This window comes from Chlorocebus sabaeus, chromosome 26, assembly GCF_047675955.1.
Source record: "Chlorocebus sabaeus isolate Y175 chromosome 26, mChlSab1.0.hap1, whole genome shotgun sequence".
Classification (NCBI taxonomy): Eukaryota; Metazoa; Chordata; class Mammalia; order Primates; family Cercopithecidae; genus Chlorocebus; species Chlorocebus sabaeus.
The window spans coordinates 56,080,572-56,101,662 of NC_132929.1; the positions used below are offsets into that span (position 1 = coordinate 56,080,572).

A 21,091-nucleotide genomic window follows, 5' to 3' on the forward strand; every position below is an offset into this window, starting at 1 on the left:
AGTGAGACTCTGTCTTTAAAAAACAAAACAAAACAAAACAAAACTGGAGGATGAGAGGAGAATGGGCATCTGGACTAGAATAAGGCCAGTGATAATCGGTACCATTTTTTAGTTTACTAAATGCCAGGTGCCATGTTAAATTTCTTATGTACTTTCTATGTTCCTCAAAACGAACCACAAAGTACATATTATTACAGTATTTTTATAGAAGAGGAAACAGGTTTGGAAATCCTAGGTGTCTTGCCCTAGCTCATGTAGGTACTATATGAAGGTTATCAGATTCTAACCCAGGATCTCTAAAACTGGCACTAAACTGCACCTCCTCCTCTGTCACAGCACTGTTTCATTAGCTCTGTAGCTCTGTTCTTGTTCTTCCTGTGGAGTATGAGATGGGCCCATGTTCTGTAGTCACCTGTATCTTCACTGCTAAGCACCAGGCCTGATGTGGAAGGAATGCACGGCAGATAGTTGCTGAGTGTGTGAGGGAAGGCTGTGTCATGTGACAACGAGGTGGGAAGAGCAACTTATTAAGCTAATAAATAACCGCTGCTGTTTGTTGGAAGTTCAGATCAAGAGAAGAAACCCCATTGTACTCTTTGCTGATGGAGTTACAGCTGAAGCCCTGCACCACACTTTAAGGGTGGCATGGCAAGCTAGTTTTCAGAAGGGGCTGACTCCCTCAGCTCGGGGTGGTAGGTAGTCATTATAGAAATTTAAAAGAAAAGCCACAGTGTCACCAGGGAAAACCCAGTAACCAACTGCCATGCGGTCTCACTGGTTGTGTTTGGGAAGTACTACCATTAATCAATGAATAAACCAAGTGTGAATTTGCAGGAAGAAAGAAAATTATCATGCAAATGATATTATAGCCAGCCTGCACAGAGCATTATCTCCATTTAGATAGATCAGGAAGTTGCTGGTGACCCCTCCTTCCCCCGTTCCACCATCACCCCACCCCCATTCCAAGGAAATGACTTTTCAGCTGAAATCACAAGGCTAAGTATGCATTCATTAGTTGAGAGAGTGAGTGAGAACAGGGAAGAGAGAAAAACTAGAATATTTTTCATAAATAAACAACTGTATATACAAAGGTTCTAAAGGGAAACATGGCATGATATTTGAGAGGAATGGAAAGGTGGCCACAATGGCTAATCAACCAAGAGCCAAGAGGAGAGAGACATGAGATGAAGCTGAAGAACCAGGGTCCAGATGACATGAGCTTGTATTTTGTTTGTCTAGTTTTTTTGTTTTTTTTTTTTTTTTTGAGGCGGAGTCTCGCTCTGTCACCCAGGCTGGAGTGCAGTGGCATGATTTCAGCTCACTGCAACCTTTGCCTCCCAGGTTCAGGCAATTCTTCTGCCTCAGCTTCCCAAATAGCTGGGATTACAGGTTCCCGCCACCATGCCCGGCTAATTTTTTGTATTTTTAGTAGTGATGGGGTTTTGCCATTTTGGCCAGGCTGGTCTCGAACTCCTGACCTCAGGTGATCTGCCCGCCTCAGCCTCCCAAAGTGCTGCGATTACAGGCATGAGCCACTGAGTCTAGCCAGTGTCTGTCTGTGTTTGTTTTGTTTTGAGATGGAGTCTCACTCTGTCACCCAGACTGAAGTGCAGTGGCACGATCTCGGCTCACTGCAACCTCTGCCTCCTGGGTTCAAGTGATTCTCCTGCCTCAGCCTCCCAAGTAGCTGGGATTACAGGCACCTGCCACCACGCCCTGCTAAATTTTTGTATTTTTTTTAGTAGAGACGAGGTTTCACCATGATAGCCAGGATGGTCTCCATCTCCTGACCTTGTGATCTGCCTGCCCCTGCCTCCCAAAGTGCTAGGATTACCAGTGTGAGCCACCAAGCCCAGCCGTCTGTTTGTTTTTTAATGAACATTTTGGAAAAATTTGAAATTCACATAAAAGTTGCAAAGATAATACTAATAGTTCCCACATATCCTTTATCCAGTTCCCCCTAATGTTAGGATCTTACATTAGCATGGCACATTTAACAAAACTAAGAAACACTGATATATTACTATTAAATAGACTCCAAACTTTTTTTACTGGTTTTTCCAGTGATATCTGTGATATCTATTTTCTGTTCTAGGATCCAATCCAGGATACCACACTGTGTCTCTATAGACTCCTCTTTTTTTTTTTTTTTTTTAGTTGGAGTCTCACTCCGTCGCCCAGGCTGGAGTGCAATGGCACTATCTGGGCTCAGTGCAACCTCTGCCTCCCAGGTTCAAGCGATTCTCCTGCCTCAGCCTCCTTAGTAACTGGGATTACAGGCTTGTGCCACCATGCTGGCTAATTTTTGTATTTTTAGTAGAGACGGAGTTTCACCATGTTGACCACGCTGGTCTTGAACTCCTGACCTTGTAATCCGCCCGCCTCGGCCTCCCAAAGTGCTGAGATTACAGGTGTAAACCACTGTGCCCGACCTATAGGCTCCTCTTAAATGTGAAAATTTCCTCAGACTTTTTGTTTTTGATGACCTTGACAGTTTTGAGAAATACTGGTTGGGTATTTTGTAGAATGTCCCCAAATTTATGTTTGATGTTTTCCTGGGATTATGGGTTTTGGGGAACCAATACCACAAAGATTAAATGCCTTTTCATCACATGATATCAAGGTGTGCTATCAGCTTATCACCTTAACCTTGATCACCTGGCCCAGCTAATTTTTGTATTTTTAGTAGAGACGGGGTTTCACCATGTTGCCCAGGATGGTCTCGATCTCCTCACCTCGTGATCTTCCTGCCTTGGCCTCCCAAAGTGCTGGAATTAATCAAATGATTTTTAAGCAGTATCGTGACATCAGATTTCCTTTTTAAGATTAATATGCTGGCTGTATCAAATGTACCAAATGGAGACAGGAGTAGATATGGATACATCAGTAAAAAGGTTGCGGCTGGGGCCAGGCGCAGTAGCTCACGCCTGTAATCTCAGCACTTTGGGAGGCCGAGGCGGGTGGATCACGAGGTCAGGAGATCAAGACAAGTTTGACCAACATGGTGAAACCCTGTCTCTACTAAAAATACAAAAAATATTAGCCGGGCGTAGTGGCAGGTGTCTGTAGTCCCAGCTACTTGGGAGGCTGAGGCGGGAGAATAGCTTGAACCCAGGAAGCGGAGGCTACAGTGAGCTGAGATCTCGCCACTGCACTCCAGCCTGAGCAACAGAGCAGGACTCCACCTCAAAAAAAAAAAAAAAAAAAAAAAAAAGTTCTATCAGTGGTTGGCACAAAAGTTAAGAATGAGAAAAGTGGGTAGATTAAGAGGCATTTAACAAGTAAAACTGTCAGGATTTGTCCATTTTTAGTTGAATAGAAGGAAGGAAGAAGGTTTGAGAATGACTGCCAGGAACCAAGTTTCTGGTTGAGAAGCTGATTGGATATCAACAAGGGTGAAAGCAAAAGTACACTGAAGAGGCAGGCAGAGCAGCCTGAGGACTTGCTGATGTAGGCAACCCCAGCGCTATGGAGGAAGAAGAATGCTGTGGGTCAGATGCCCCTGCGGAATTCCAGAGGCATCGATTTTCTGTGTATCCATATCTACTCTGATGATTCTGCACCCTGGACAGAACCCTTTAAAAATAAAACACCCCTGTCCAGTTAGGTAAAGCTTTGATTCCCTTGAGGGAAAAGTCTTCCTCATTTGCTCGAAAATCCTTGAGAGTGACAACAATGTAGTATTCATACTCTGCATTTCCATCAAGGATTGTACTTTCAAAGCACCAGCACTTGTACATGCAACACTAGGTGTGAAGTTCATTATGGTTCTGAGTCCCCAGAGAGCTCTGTGGACATTTCACCAATTTTGTTTAAGCCTCAGTAGCCATATTACCAAGGCAGAGATCAAGATCCTAAAAAAAAGACTCAGTAACATAAGAGGTTTCAGATATTGAGAAGAGAGAGTGTGGTTGACACTGTAGGGAAGCTTCTTGAGCAAGGGAAAGATGAAGTCAAGCTGTTCACAGGGAAGTAAATTGTGAAAGTCCTTGGAGCCCATTTTAAGAACTTGGATTATTTCTCTGTGTGCAGCAGAAACCACTGAGTTGTGAACGGGGAGGGAACACAAGTGATCTTACATTTTGAAGGATCCTTCTGGCTGCAGGTTGGGAACAAATTGCAGAGGAGCAAGGAAATAAGCCAGACAACCAGCTAGGAGATCACTGCAAAATCTGTACAAGGGACTTCAAGTGGCTTGAGTCAGGATAGCAGTTAGTTTAATAAGTAATTTTTATATATTCAATTATATATATTAATTTTTATATAAAATATAATTTATATGTTAATTTATATATAAGTATATATAATTTATATATAAGCATATATAATTAAATATATAAATTATATATAATTATATGTATATAATATACATATATTTTGAGACAGAGTCTTGCTCTGTCACCAGACTGGAGTGCAGTGGCGTGATCTCAGCTCACTGCAACCTCCACCTCCTGGGTTCAAGTGATTCTCCTGCCTCAGCCTCCTGAGTAGCTGGGATTACAGGCACGTGCCACCACGCCCAGCTTATTTTTTATTTTTGGTAGAGATGGGGTTTCACCATGTTGGTCAGGATGGTCTCAATCTCTTGACCTCGTCATCCGCCCGCCTCGGCCTCCCAAAGTGCTGGGGGTGAGGGCATGACCCACTGTGCCTGGCCCTGGATGTATTTTGATGAAAGAACCACACAGTTTTGCCTGATGGACTGAATATGTATAGTGAAAGAAAGAAAAGAGTCAGTGGGTCCAGAGGATTTCCACCTTTAGTGGGTAAAAAGATGGAAATGCAATTAACTAAGATGGTGAAAGATTCAGGGGTTAGAGGTTCAGATATTCAGATTTAGACAGTAAATCTGAAGTGCTTGTTAAACATCCAAATAGACATCAGGTCAGCAATTGGATATTTGAGTCTGGAGTTGAAGGGAGAGGTCTTGTCTGGAGATATGATTTTGGGAGTCATCAGCACATGGTGGATCGTAAAAGCCTTGCTACTGAAAGAGATATCTAGCACCTGAAGGCAGGTAAGGAAAAGAAGTAAGCCAAAAACTAGCCAGGGCACTCCAATATTTAGAGTTAGAGAGTTTAGCTTGGGGAGATGAGGAAGATTCATCAAGGGAAGCAGAGTAATCAGTGACATGGGAGGAGAACCAAGACAGAGTAGTATCCCAGAAGTCAAATTAAAATATGTAGAAAGTCATATAAAAGTCATATAAAAATATAAGAAAGTCAGATTAAAAAAAAAAAGTCTACATAAAATATGTAGAAAGTCACTGTGTCGAATGTCACATCAAGGAAGTTGAGGACTGAGAATTCATCCCTGAACTTAGTAGTGGGGATGAGAGTCTGTCTGATTGATATATGAAGAGACAATGAGAGGAGAGGAACTAGAGACAGCAAGTATTATAGACAGCTCTTTTGAGGATTTTTTCTATGAAGGGAAGCAAAAAAATAGGGTAGTCACTGAGAGACTGTGTGTTTGGTTTTTTGTTTGTTTGTTTTTACCATAGGAGAAACTATAGCAAGATCAGGTGCTAATAGAACTGGTCCATTAGAGATGGGAAATTGTATGATGCAGAGTACTTTCCTCCTGCAGAGGAAATAAGAAAAAGGTCTAACACGCAAATGTAGGGGTTGGCCTTAGAATAACTGATTCACCGTAATAGCAGGAAGGGAAAATGAACCAGTGTAGATGCAGCAGGGAAGGTAGATATGGCAGAGAGAGGATGTTGAAGTTCTCAGTGAAATAGGAAGCAAGGTCAATGGAAATGAGGTTGTGTCAAAATAATTGTGTTGCAAGAGTTTATAATACCAAACTCTTTATATACATTCTTCTGTTGCTCAAATAGCCTAGTCATCCACCTCCTACTTTAAAACAGTATAAGGAATCATGGGTCATGGTGTGGATCTCACATGAGCTGGTCAGGCTTAGCTTTTAAGGCAATAAATTGTAGCCCTAGGCTCAGTCAGCTGTCTTGAAAATGCTGCCTCTAGTCATAAGGTAGATGAATCCACAAAAACCCAAACTGTAGAAAAACGATTTAGCGTTGCCCTGTCCTAGTGATGGGATCCTAATAGCAGAAATAACCACACAGCAGAAATAGCCACACAGAGCTCCCAATTATAAATAAAGGATTTGTTGTATTTTCATGTTCTGTGGGATGTTACAAAGCAACGTTTCCCGTGAGCAACTTTGCACACTATGCAAGACATGTCCAGATCCAAAAGAGTGGCAAGCAGTTTAAGGTGGGGACAATACAACTGGGAGGACACATATAAAAGGGTGGAAGGTGAAAAAGAGGGAGTATGGGAATGACCACCTGGCCACCAAAGGTCTTCACCATCAGTGGGGAAACCAGTTTCACCTAGCTGACCTTCATGCAGAGTTTCAGCCTGTGAAAGGGATGGGGAAGGAAGCAGAGGGTCTAAGTGGCCCCATGTGATCAGAAGGAAGTGGTGCAGTAGGAGGACGCCCAGTGACTGAGAGCCAGTGAGAACTACTGGGAGGTCAGATGCCTCCAACTCTGTGACATTGGGCATGTTTCTTACTTGTTTTAAGCCTGTTTCTTCAACAGTAAAAGAGGGAAAATATCTACTTCAGAGGGTCATCACGAAGATTAAAAATTTTGTATCTAAAGTTTTTCGCACATGGACAACGACCATGAAATAGCCATCACACTCACTCATGCTGTATTAGTCTATTTTCTGTTGTTTATAACGAAATACCTAAAATGGGTGATTTGTAAAGGAAAGAAATATATTTTTGTACTGCTATGGAAGTCAGGAAGTCCAAGGTTGAGGAGGTGCATCTGGTGAGGGCCTTCTTTTTTTCTTTTTCTTTTTTTTTTTTTTTTTTTGAGACGAGGTCCCACTCTGTCACCCAGGCTGGGGTGCAGTGGCGCGATCTCGACTCACTGCAACCTCCACCTCCTGGGTTCAAGTGATTCTCCTGCCTCAGCCTCCCAAGCAGCTGGGACTACAGGTGCACACCACCACGCCTGGCTAATTTTTGTATTTTTTTTTTTCCAGAGAGACAGGGTTTCACCATACTGGCCAATGTCTTGAACTCCTGACCTCGTGATCCACACATCTCGGCCTCCCAAAGTGCTGGGATTACAGGAGTGAGCCACTGCACCTGGCCTTGGTGAGGGCCTTCTTGCTAGTAGGGACTCTGTGGAATCCTAAGGCAGTGCAGGGTATCAATGGCAAGAGGACTGAGCATGCTAGCTCAGGTCTCTTCCTCTCCTTATAAAGCCACCAATTCCCCTCCCATGATAACCCATTAATGTATTAATCCATAAGTGGATTAATTCATTCATGAGAGCAGAGCCCTCATGATCAAATTAGCTCTTAAAGGCCCAACCTCTCAACACTGTTGCATTGGGGATTAAGTTTCAACATGAGTTTTGGAGCAGTCAAACCACAGCACATGCTATTACTGAGAATATGATGTTCAGCCTCACCCCAGCCTCATTTGCTACCAAATGACATAATCAAAACCAATTAATGTTCATTCCCATTTGTTGTTGTGGTTTTTGTTGTTCTTGTTGTTGAGACAGAGTCTTGCTCTATCGCCCAGGCTGGAGTGCAGGGGCACCATCTTGGTTCACTGCAATCTCCATCTTCTGGGTTCAAGCAATTCTCCTGCCTCAGCCTCCTGAGTAACTGGGATTACAGATGCGCACCACCACGCCCAGCTAATTTTTGTATTTTTAGTAGAGACGGGGTTTCACCATGTTGGCCATGCTGGTCTTGAACTCCAGATCCCAAGCAATCCACCCGCCTCAGCCTCCCAAAGTGCTGAGATTACGGGTGTGAGTCACCGTGCCTGGCCCCCATTTCTTTTTAAACAAAAATATTATTGAGCTCTTACCAGGCTCTGAACTGAGCTCTGAAATAAAATGGTAAACAAAAACAGCCATGGTTCCTGCCCACACAGAACTTAGTATCTGTTGGGGAAACAGATATATTGATTTAAAAATCACACAAGTGTAACTCTGTAATTGAGACAGTGGCATTTTATAAGACTATAATTGCAGAATTTAACCTAGTCAGGGAAGGCATCCTGAAGAAGTGAATTTTGAGCTGAAATCTGAAAGGCAAGTAAGCATTAACCAGATGCAGAGGCAGAAGGAACAACATGGGCAAACATCTGTGGCAGAAGGTCCTGAAAACAGCCCAGCAAAGCTGCAGAAGAGAGAGACCCCCGAGGAGGACACAACTGAAATGAAGTAGGACAATCATAGTAGAGACCAAACCACGTAGGGAGGGCCTGGTAGAACGTGAGCAAGGCTCTAATTTATAATGACAAAGTTCTTTTAAATGACAAGGCAAACAAAATAATGGTGCTTCAGGACTTTATTCATGGCATTAATAACTTTCCAGTTTAAATTAGTAGTTGGAGTGATTTTTATTTCTTTCATTTTGTATGTTTTCTTATTGTTTACATTGCTTCTGATAAGTGTTTATCATTTTTCACAAAACCACTTTTTTCTTTTCTTTCTTTTCTTTTTTTTTTTTTTTTTTTTTTTTGAGATGGAGTCTTGCTCTGACACCAGGCTGGAGTGCAGGGGCGCAGTCTCGGCTCACTGAAACGTCCGCCTCCCGGGTTCAAGTAATTCTCCTGCCTCAGCCTCCCTCATAGTTGGGACTACAGGTGTCTGCCACCACACCTGGCTAATTTTTGTATTTTTAGTAGAGACAGGGTTTCACCATGTTGGCCAGGATGGTCTTGATCTCCTAACCTTGTGATCCGCCCGCCTCGGCCTCCCAAAGTGTTGAGATTACAGGAGTGATCCACCATGCCTGGCCCAAAACACTTTTTTCTAAGTCAACTTCATTAAGATATTATTTATCTACAATAAAGTGCACCAGTTTTAAGTGTACATCTCTATGAGTTTTGTAACTACTACTACAATCAAGATGAAGAATATTTGTATCACCCCAGGCAAACTTCTTTCTCAGTCAGTACTCACATCCCAGCCCCAGGCAACAACTGACCTGCTTTCTGACACTACATATTGGCCTTTTTTGAGTTTCACATAAAGGAGATAATACACTATGTACTCTCGTGACTGGCTTTTTTCACTTGATATGTTTTTGAGATTTATCTATTCTGTTGCATGTACAAGTAGTTCATTCCTTTTTATTGCTGAGTGACATTCTGTCTTATGGATATTCCAAAATGTGCTTATTTACTCCCCTGTTGATGAACATTTGGGTTCCAGTTTGGGCTATTATCAATAAAGCTATGAATAATATCAGTATATGTTTTTATTTCTTTGGGGTAAATATCTAGGAGAGGAATTTCTGGGTCCTACAGTAAGGTATGTTTAACTTTATAAGAAATTTCCAAGCTGTTTTCCAAAGTAGTAGTGCAATTTTACATTATCATCAGTAGTGTGTAAGACATCCAGTTGCTCCACATTTTCCCAAAAGCTTGGCATTGTCTATGTTTTTCATTTTAGCTGTTCTGGAGAATGTGTAGTGGTCTCTTGCTGTGGTTTTAAATGCATTTCTCTGATAACTAATGGTGCTGAACATCTTTTCCATGTCTACTGGCCATTTGTGTATCTGCTTTAGTGAAGTGTCTGTTCAAATCTTTTACCCATGCTTAGTATTAGGTTGATGATGATCTTGTTGCAGAATTGTAAGAGTATCACATATCACAAGTCCTTTATCAGATATTAGTGTAGTACAGATCGTCTTCCATTATGTGGTATGCCTTTTTGAGAGCTTTTTTGTAATAGCTTTATTGAAGTATAATTCAAATACCTTCTGTTTGAGTTCTTGAAGTGTCTTTTTAAGAGTAAAAATTAAACATTTTTAAATTTTCAAATTATCAATATTTTCTTTTCTGGCTCAAGCTTTGTGTGTTCTGCCTAAGAAGTCTGCCTACACCAAAGTTGTAAAGATTTTCTCTTACATTTTCTTCTAGACGTTGTATAGTTTTCACATAAATTTAGACCTGTGATCTGTTTTCATTTAATTTTTCTGTGCCACGTGAAGAGTTGAGGTTTATAAAAACCGTTTTTGTTTGTTTGTCTTTTGAGACGGAGTTTCGCTCTTGCCACCCAGCCTGGAGTGCAATGGTGCAATCTCGGCTCACTGCAGCCTCTGCCTCCCGGATTCAAGCGATTCTCGTGCCTCGGCCTCCAGAGTAGCTGGGATTACAGGTGTCCCCAACCACGGCACGGCTAATTTTTGTATTTTTAGTAGAGACGGGGTTTCACCATGTTGGCCAGGCTGGTCTCGAACTCCTGAACTCAGGTGATCCACCCACCTCGGCCTCCCAAAGTGCTGGGATTACAGGCGTGAGAAGTGCTGGGATTACAGGCCTGAGCCACCGCACTGGTCATAAGAACCTTTTTTAAAATTAAATTAATAAAACACACAGCAAGGCACAGTTTAAAAGACCGGGTCACAGACCAAATCAGAAATAGTCACTGATTTCCCAGTGTCACATTACTAAAGAAGTAACTGCAGTGGGGCCGGGCACAGCGGCTCACACCTGTAGTCCCAGCACTTTGGGAGGCCAAGGTGGGCAGATCACGAAGTCAAGAGATCAAGACCATCCTGGCTAACATGGTGAAACCCCGTCTCTACTAAAAATACAAAAAATTAGCCAGGCATGGTGGCAGGTGCCTGTAGTCCCAGTTACTCGGGAGGCTGAAGCAGGAGAATGGCTAGAACCCGGAGGCGGAGCTTGCAGTGAGCCGAGATGGGACCACTGCACTCCAGCCTAGGCGACAGAGCGAGACTCACCTCGAAAAATAAAACAAAAAAAAAAAAAGGAAGGGAAGACCAGGAAGGTCTAGAACAGGGTATAGCTTCCATATTGCAATCAGATTTGCTGACCTAAAAATTAGAACACAAGGTCTAACAAACTACATAATTTTCTAATCCGTTCATTTTTACAAAAAACAAAAAAAACAAAAAAAAATTTTTTTAACACTAGCTCCACATTGAATCATTTACCTAATTTTCTTTGGTCACAATATCCCCGAGTATCTTGCATATCGGGTTGCCATATCCATCAACCCCAAATGGCAAGCCAGAGAGAGAAGGCTGGGGAGGAGGCATCATTGGAAACTCTAAGCAGCCAGGGGCACTGGAAACTGCAGAGAGCATGGGAAAGAAGGAAGGAAGAAGAGGGAAGCCAACCTGAGTCTGCTTCTAGCCTGAGTCTGCTTCTCAGTCTAGTCTGCAGTCTAGCCTAGTGACACAGAGGACTTTTGGGTAATGGGCACCCCTGAAAGAGTCTACCGAGGGGCAGAAAACACACCACCTTCCTGGTTGTCATCCCATAATTCATTGCCTGTCTCCTGTGTTGAGCTTTACCCTTCGGCTAAATTTCCAGGCAGACCCAAGAAATTAAGACAAAATGGCACATAGAGAAAAATACATACAATTTATTCATTAAATGGGGAAAAATTTCCATAACTATGGAAAGTCAGGTGACATCATCACAGCTGTTTGTTTAAAACTAGAAGTATGTGTTGGCAATCGTTTTGATGAGAGGTAAGAAAATTAGGCCGGTTTCACAATATGGAGTGTCCTTTCTGGTCAACAGTATTGCTTCAGGAGAGATAGCATTTCACAGATCTTTCCTGTAACTTCTAGAAAAGTCATCCAGCCAGATTTAGGTTCAAACTTCTTTACAAAGCCATTTTCCTATGAGAGAATAAATTTAACATTTTAAAAATCATTGTAGATTAAGTATGCTGTAATAAAAAGCAAAAATATTTTCATTTAAATAGTGCAAATAGTTAATCTTCTACTCCTTCTACCCCTCTTAAGCATCATCATCTAACAGAAATACAGTGTGACCTACATCTGTAATTTTAATTTTCTTGTAGCCATATTTTAAAAAGTAAAAAAATAGGTAAAACTAACTTTTAAGATACATTTAGTGTTATTTTAATATGTAATCAGTATAAAATCATTAATGAGATATTCTTTTCTCATAACAAATCTTCAAAATCCAATGAGTATTTAGTACTTACGGCATATCTTAGTTCAGACTAGCCACATTTCACTACCGTAGTGGACAGCAAGCACAGCTCTAGAGGATAGAAAGCCTATTTTTTTTTCTTGTTCTTGTTCAATTGTCCAACATTTACTTCAATGCGCTTATATTTGTAATATGCATTCTATTATACTGTAAACTGCATTGTATTGAAAATCATGAGAACTCACAGTAAATCCAAATTAAACCAATACCTTTGAAGCTATGAAAAGGTTGATGGTTTCTTTTATAATCTACTCTCTTTGTGATCAGACATAGTTTTAAAAATATACGGTAACCCAACTAACTGGACATTTTATTTAGTTAATTTACAGTCCGTAATCAAAGAATGCTCACTGAAAATTACCTCTGAGATAATCTAGCCTAAAGCCCTCCCTTATTTTAACAAATGAGAAAATCGAGGCCCAGAAAAAAAATAAGTTATCTAAGATTAGCCAACACCTTGGTGCCTGAACCTGAATTAGAATGCAAAAGCCCTACTTCTTTCCACTCCATACATTTTCAAACAAATGCCAAAAGAATTAGAAAATTGGTAAAATACTGTTTTCAAATGATCATCTGGCAAACATTCACGTCTCCATCTTATAGGTTTCAGAACCTAGGTTACAAATACCTGCAAGGAGCTCAGAGCATAGCGTAACTAATATTGAAACAGAAACCAAGCATAACTCTTTGATAGTTGGGAGAGATTTGAGAGCTCTGTGGTGCCTTGGAATCATTTTATGAGCATCACTGGCAGAGCGGACGAATACCACCAGCCACGGGGATTTTCCATTTGAAAGATTTCCTAAGAAAGTCATTTTCTGCCTACGTGTTAAGTGTGCATCGTGCTGTGAGACATGCTGTCATGCCTTGAGAGAGGAAGGAAACTGTCCCTCTCTCTTCCTCTTTCCCTCCTGCCAGTACATACTCATAGTTTCCCATACACTCTCAAGAGGTATCCACTTCGTTACTCTCCTTCCTAGAATTTTCATAAACCCCATGTTTCGCAAGTATAATGAGGCCCTCTGAAATGATTTTTTTTTTTTTTTTTTTTGAGATGGAGTCTGGCTCTGTTGCCCAGCCTGGAGTGCAGTGGCGCGATCTTGGCACAACTCAGTCTCCGCCTCCCGGGTTCAAGCAATTCTCCTGCCTCAGCCTCCTGAATAGCTGGGACTACAGACGCATGCCCCCATGCCTGGTTAATTTTTGTATTTTTAGTAGAGATGGGGTTTCACTATGTTGCCCAGGCTGGTCTCAAACTCCTGACCTCATGATCCAGTCACCTCCGCCTCACAAAGTGCTGAGATTACAGATGTGAGCCACTGTGCCCAGCATGATTTTTATTATTATGACAATGATCATTGTCTATTATCATTGAGCAGTCATAACATATCATCTTATATACATCAATGTCTAAAGAAAGGACAGTGAACAAAGAAAAAACTAATGAATTCAGCCAGATGAAGATTAAAATTTATTTATTATTATTATTTTTTGAGTCAAAGTCTTGTTCTGCCACCCAGGCTGGAGTGCAGTGGCACGATCTCGGCTCACTGCAACCTCCGCCTCCTGGGTTCAAGCGATTCTTCTGCCTTAGCCTCCCAAGTAGCTAGGACTACAGGCACACGCCACCACGCCCAGCTAATTTTTGTATTTTTAGTAGAAACCAGGTTTCACCATGTTGGCCAGGATGCTCTTGATCTCTTGACCTCGTGATCCACCCACCTCAGCCCCCAAAGTGCTGGGATTATAGGCGTGAGCCACTGTGCCCGGCCTAAAATTTTTTTTAACTATGAAAAATTAAAATTAAAAGAACAATAGACTAGGAAAATATTTACATATAGCATGAAAGAGTTCATTCAAATGTAACGGAAAATCCTCAGGCCCTTAATAGTCTAAAAGGGAAAGACCATTAAAGAGAGAAATATAAATCATTAACAAGTGTATGGTGAAAACATTAATAGCAGTTAAAGAAATGTACTTTCAACACAGTCTTATTGTTTTTTAGACCTATTAAATTCGCTTTGTTACTTTATGCCTATCAAACCCTCAAAATTATTAATAGTACCACCCACGTTGTTAAGTTTGTTGTGACATTGTTCCATTGATATAATGCTTTTGGAAAGAAAATATGTTTTCCAATATGCTGGAGTATTGTAATTATATACATATCTTATGAACCAGTCGTTCCATTGTTAGAAATTTATCATGAGGCAGTCTTCTAAAATATTGGAGGGTAGGGGGCACCAGAAAAGCATACCCATGCTTCAGTACTGAAGCATTATATCTAAAAGGGGAAAACTCAGAAAAAAAACTGTCTAACAATTGGGAATTGGTTGAGTAAATTATGATATGACAAATTAACAGAATATTCTGTAGATATTAGAAATTAATACCTAATGTTAACATGGAATATGTGAGACAATGTTGAAAATATTTATAATATGTCACATGAAAAACTCTTGTACGCCCTAATTACAGTTGCATACAGTGTCTGCATGTGGATATGTTACGGTGATGGGAGTGACTTTTCTTCCTTTCAAAAATGTTATTTTCAAACATATTTTCTTTAATGATGCTATTTGTATCTTAAAACCATTATGTAAAGATAAATATACAAATAAGGATTCAGTATCTTATCAGTAATGTAGTAGTAATTAAGAATTGTTTCGGCCTTATTATTTCTGGAAATGGTGATAGTTTGTTAAATTCAGCTACTTTGGTTACAAGACAACCAAAGCATAAAATAATATGCTGTATCAATAGTCCAAAGAAAATCAGAACTTCAGAATTTTTAAAGATAGAGGCAGCCGGGTGCAGTGGCTCAAGCCTGTAATCCTAGCACTTTGGGAGGCTGAGATGCAAGGATGGCTTGAGCCCTGGAGGTTGAGGCTGTAGTGAGCCAAGATCGCGCCACTGCACTCCAGCCTGGGTGACAGAGCAAGACCCTGTTGCAAAAAAAAAAAAAAAAAAAAAAAGATATAGACAAATACCATTATGTTGTTCCCACTTCTCTAAATATTATTTATTCATTTATTCATTCAGGAAATATTCATTGAGCATTGGCCACATGCCAGTAGCAGTTAAAGTGCTGGAAACACAGTGGTGAAGAAAGCATACAGGATCCCTGTCCTCACTAAGCTTATATTCTCATGGCAGACACAGACAATAAACAGATAAGCAAACAAATATGCAATGGGATATCCAGTCACAAAAACTATTATGAAGGCAATCAAGTTGGGCAGGGAGACAGAGGGGCAGTAGTACTTTCTCAGTTGGGGTGATCAAGGAAGACTTCTCTGAGGAGGCAACCTTGGAACAGAGGCCTGAGCAAAGGGAAGAAGTAAGGATAACAAAGAAAAGAGAAACCTCTTGGCCTAATGGTATGACCCAAGCTTTAAAATGGTGGTTACTGGGAAAGCACCAACTCTGACTGTACATCCTACTTTCAGAAAGGCAAAGAATAACCTATCTAAACTTCCTGGAATTTCCCATATAACCCTCATAGTTGCATAGTATTTGACAGCTTGGAAAGCACTGTTTTACAAAAAGTGTTTTATAATCGTTTAGCTTTCCTTTAAAGGTAGGTAAGATTGTTTTCATTAAATATTATGTATAATAAATGATCATATGTCATATCATATTATGATATGCATTATATAAGGAATCTGAGTCTCAGAGTACCTCAGTAACTTACCCAAGGTTATACCTCTAGTGAGTGAGAAAACCAGAGTTCAAATCTCCAGTTTCAGTGTTGCTTCACTGAATCATTCCATCAGCAAATATTTGTTGTTACCATCTATGCAATAGGCCCTATTCTAGGCATGAGGTACACAGTGATGCATTAAGTAGACATGATTTCTCCCATGTGGAGCTGAGTGCCAAGCATTCTTTCTACTCCCCCAGCATATGCAGAGGAGAATGCTTCATTGAAGGCGGAGGAAGTAAGAAGAGCCACCTGGTTCAAAAGGAAGGGTGATCCCAAGGGAAGAGACATGAGTTTCATCTCAGGATCATTCTAATGGTTTTTAAGAACCATCCTTTCCTCATGAATGCTGAAGGCAGCCAAATGGCACTAGCTCTCCTATCAGATCTTGTGAGAGCACATCCTTTCTCAGCACTTCAAATTAGGAGAGGGGACAGGAGGAAATCATGGTAAATGTGGAAGAGGAGAAAAAGAGAGATGAGAAGCCACAAAAAAAGAAGGCAGGCAGGCAGGCAGGCAGGCAGGCAGGAAGGCAGGAAAGACAACTGATAAAAAGGAGAAAGAATAACGAAAGAGATTATGAGTCCCATTACTGATAGACCAGTCTTGTTTCTTCCCATTAGAGGATCTGTTTTACACGGTAAACAACAACCGTAAACTTGTATTGAGTACTCATTTGCAGGAACTGTTTCAAGTGCTTTGCATATAATAACTAATTTGATCCTTATACCAGTCCCAGGACATAGGTTGCAATATTTTCCTGTTTTTACAGATGAGGAAACAAGACAGGGAAGTTAAGCAACTTGTACAATTCACACAGGTAGTAAGCAGTCGAGCCCAGAAATGAAGCCAGGTCTGTCTGAACATCTATGCTGTGCTCACATACGGCCTTTTTTTTTTTTTTTTTTTTTTTTTTTGAGATGGAGTCACTCTGTTGCCCAGGCTGGAGTGGCACAATCCCGGCTCACTGCAACCTCCGCCTCCCAGGTTCAAGTGATTCTCCTGCCTCAGCCTCCCAAGTAGCTGGGATTATAGATGCCCGCCACCACACCCTGCTAATTTTGTATTTTTAGTAGAGACAGGCCTTTACCATCTTAACCAGGCTGCTCTTGAACTCCTGACCTCAGGTGATCCACTGACCTCAGCCTCCCAAAAGTGCTGGGATTACAGGCATGAGCCACCACACCTGGCACATACCATATTCTTGATTAAAAGTTTTCATAAAGTCTCTGGGCAATTTTAACATTTAATTAAATTACAGATTGTATGTTTTATGATGACTTCTTGAGTTTTTTCAGGTGGGTAGAAGTGAGAGGCTGGTGCTCACATCTTGATAAAGTTTTAAGTGCCTCCTCTACCCTTACTTCTTCTTGTGGGCCACTGACTCTACTAGCGTAGGCATGTGATTGTGCCATTTCCCCTGAAATGAATCATTCAAGAGTAAATTCATTCATTTGAGCAGATTTGTCAACATCACTATGAAAGAAGATAACAGTTTTCCATGCCAGTTTGCACTGAATCAAAAAAGCACTGCCTATCATTGACAGAATCAATGTCTCATCTGAGGCGGGAAAGCAGCACGGAGATTGCTTTGAAATGACATCTTCAAGCGTATTTCATGTCTACAACCTGAACTATTCAGGTGCTTTAAAAAAAAAAAAAAAGGAGAGCTTGGAAACTTTAGAAAGGCTGAGTGTGTGCATGTGCAGGCAATGTGTGTATTTGTATCTACACTTGGGAGAGGTTCATCCGGCCACACTCATGTTTACATCTATACCACCCTCGAAAGATGAGGGCACTACTAGAAATTCTCAGAGACAATTCCACACCTCTTGCTAACAGTGAGTTCCGGGAGCTCACAAAATTTATTGTAGAGAAGTTAAATTTTTAAGTAACATTTATTCACTGTCTGTGTGTTCCAAGTACTAAGCTAGGCATTGGGAATACAATCCAAACCCACAAAGAGCCTGCAAACTAGTAGAGTATTTCTCCGCAGGCTCATCTGTGGTCCTCTGTGCTAGAGAACGTTTGCCTTCGCCTGAAATCTACACAGTGCTGCTGAAATTTCCACCAGTCCTCAAGTATAGCCTCCCACAGCCAACCAGAAGCAAACATGACAAAACATTTCGCATGCTTCGCCCAGCCTCAGTCAGGCTGAGTTAGAAAGAACTAAGTTCCAGGAAGAAGGTGACTGAGAAAGGGGAGCAGCTGCAGTAAGCTCTATCATGCAGGAAGGCCTTAAACAAAACGAAAAAGGCATCAAGTAAAAGATCAATAAATTTGATCGCAACAAACTTTTAAACGTTTATAATGACCAAAGACGTTGTTAGCTTTAAAGGATAATCAGCAAACTAAAATATATCTGCCACATATATAAAAATAATTTGGCTGGGTGCGTGGCTCACACCTGTAATCCCACAACTTTGGGAGGCCAAAGTGGGAGGATCACCTGAGGTCAGGAGTTCGAGACCAGCCTGACCAACATAGTGAAACCCCGTCTCTACTAAAAATACAAAATTAGCTGGGTGTGGTGGCGCACACCTGTAATCCCAGCTACTTGGGAGGCTGAGGCAGGAGAATTGCTTGAAACCAGAAGGCAGAGGTTGCAGTGAGCTGAGATCACACCATTGCACTCCAGCCTGGGCAACAAGAACGAAAACTCTGTCTCAAAAAATTTAAATAATAATAATAATAATTTGTATCCAGAATATTCAAAGAATTCCTACAAATCAATAAGAAAAAGACAAAATAAAAGGAAAATGGGCAAAGGGTGTAAACCGACAATTACCTGCATTTACAAATGATCAGTTAATATACGAAAAGATGCTCAAAATGTAAAAAAAATTTAGCCTTACTAGTAATCAAGAAAATGAGAATTGAAACAAGATAAACTCTATATTTTTAGCCCAAAAAATTAAGGAAATTATGACGAAATGCAACAACCTAATGTTAGTCAGCTGGGGTAGGGGGACTGCGAGATACTCTAACAAGCTGCTGATGGGAGTGGAACTTGGTGGAGCCACTTTGGAAGGCAAGGACCTAGTAAATTAAAAAAATGTACGCCACCATGACCCAGCATCCACAACCCAACATCCACCCTGGAAAACTACACACACGCACAAGGGAAGATATATGTAAAATGATATTCAATGAAGCATTGTGTGTGATAGCAAACTCGAAATAACCTAAACAGCTATCAGCTACAAATGGCCACTCTACAGCATTTACATACAACAGAATATACACAGCATTCTTAATACTATTTTAAATAACTCTGGATAAAATAATAAGTGGCAGAATTAGTATCATGTACTATTTTTACATATACACATGTAAAAATATGTACACAAAATTTATTGTATATATAAAAAATTATGTGTATATGTAAAAAAGTATGTGTTATATGGTATAACAGATACGTTATGTAAAACATATACATAAGCATACATACACATTTTACATAACTTTTTTACAAAAAACTTTTTACAAAGAAGTATTGTTTATTTTCTATGGATATATGCAGTAGGCATGTTTTGCATGCAAAATAATTGATAACAGTGGTTACCTCTTGGGAGAGGTGAAGGCCAGGAATTAGGGGTTGGAGAGAGGATTCATGAACACTTACGTGCTTTAAAAAAATAATCATTAAGTATATTGGGATATAAAGGAAAGCATATACATGCAGCTGTGTCAGGCTTTTTACCAACATGAGTTTCAACACAGGCCCCTACACAGTCTTGGCTTTTTGAGGCATTGGATAATAAAGTGAATTTTTAGTTGAAAATTCTTGAATAAAGTTTCTTGCTGGTGATACTGTACATTATGTTTTAATCAACAAACTTTAACAGCCCAGAATTTATTATTAGTAATAATTTGTTATACATTATATATAATTTGCTAACATTAGTATATGTTACAATTTGCTATGTATTAGTAAACTGAAAAACACCAATTTGTAAGCAATGAACTTACAAAACTTTACACCTGTCTTTTGCAACCTTATAAATACCTAAAAATAACAGCATCTAATAGCAACTCTTTCTGTACTGATTGTGGAAATTTCTGTACTGTCTGTACTGTCACGACAACCCTAGCAAAAGCTAAGTACTAGATTACAGTGTGTACACAGCTGACGGTGAAGCTGCATGAGAGAGGTGCTTTGTTAGCCCCCAAACTTCACTACTGTAATTTATACTGTTAGGAATAAAAACTGGAAACACAAGTACTTTCCAACTATAAAGTTCAAGTTCAAGGATTCATCGGAAATAAGCCAGAAAGTATATTATTTTAAAAATTAAAACAAACCACCCAAGGAAACTAGTATTCTTAGGTAAGTGTTTTGTTGTTGTTTTAATTAGCAAGGAAATTCTCAATTTCTATTTCACAGTAAAGAACAATGAAGAATTTTTCCATCACACATACCCAGCCTCCGTTTTGCCTTATCCATTCTCCTGTGTTATTCGTTATGAACTCAGCAACAAAATACGAAATCTCCTTATAAGTATCCACATCCGGGGCAATTCGCTGTCGTAGAAGTTTCTTGATGAGAATACCTTCAAATGCAAATATGGTTACAATTCTTCCCCAGTTAATGATGCCATCTTCAAACTCCTTTTCCATCACTTGATTGAATAGTGTTCTGGCAGTGTCTATGGATGCAACATTAACATTGTCCAAGCATGGCTTCAGATTCTTTTCCACTTCTTTTTGGACTGAGGATGCAACCTTTTGTAGCACTCTGGACGTTTTGCTTGGACCCGATCCAGGTTGTGGTATCTGCAGGACGTACTGCAAATAGTCCTGAGCTAGCCTGTAAATATATCCAAATTCACAGTCTGTCATCTTCTGCCTGGTGGAGAGCAAAGTCTTGAGCTGGCTCACCTTGAAGCTGTTGAGGCAATGTGACGAGAATGCTCACTGAGCTTGGCTGAGTTATGACACATGATGATACGTGGAGGTTGGTGGAATTTCTGTTTGCATCACTTTATAATGGCCTTCCTCCTAGTCACTTTCGTGCGTAGGCTGTGTTTCATGTCGTGTATGAAAGAGAAAGTTTAAAATGTGAAAGAGGAAAATGTTTCAGAGAGGCCACTTCCTCATCCTGTGATTAATTCAGCTTTACAAGTCTTAAATGCAGGATGTGGAGAAATTAGAATCCTTGTAGATTGCTGGTGGGAATGCGAAACGGCGCAACCGCTGTGAAAAGGTTGGCAGTTTCTCAAAAAGTTAAATACAGAATTATCAGAAGACCCAGCAGTTCCATTCATAGGTATACAACCAACACATCCTCAAATACTTACATACGAATGTACATGGCAGCACTATTCACAATAGCCAAGAGCTGGGCACAACTCAAATATTCATCAAGAGATGAATGGATAA

At 40.4% G+C, this 21,091-nt stretch overlaps 1 protein-coding gene across 1 annotated transcript; it reads right to left on the reverse strand.

The window, feature by feature from the left end:
* Window positions 1-11,384: 11,384 nt before the first annotated feature.
* Window positions 11,385-20,647, reverse strand: BCL2A1 (BCL2 related protein A1). Its single transcript, XM_008015680.3, has 2 exons — window positions 20,132-20,647; window positions 11,385-11,666 (listed from the first exon to the last, which is right to left on the reverse strand). The coding sequence occupies exons 1-2, from the start codon at window positions 20,549-20,551 to the stop codon at window positions 11,559-11,561; spliced, it is 528 nt and encodes a 175-aa protein (XP_008013871.1). The 5' UTR covers window positions 20,552-20,647; the 3' UTR covers window positions 11,385-11,558.
* Between the last annotated feature and the right edge of the window lie 444 nt (window positions 20,648-21,091).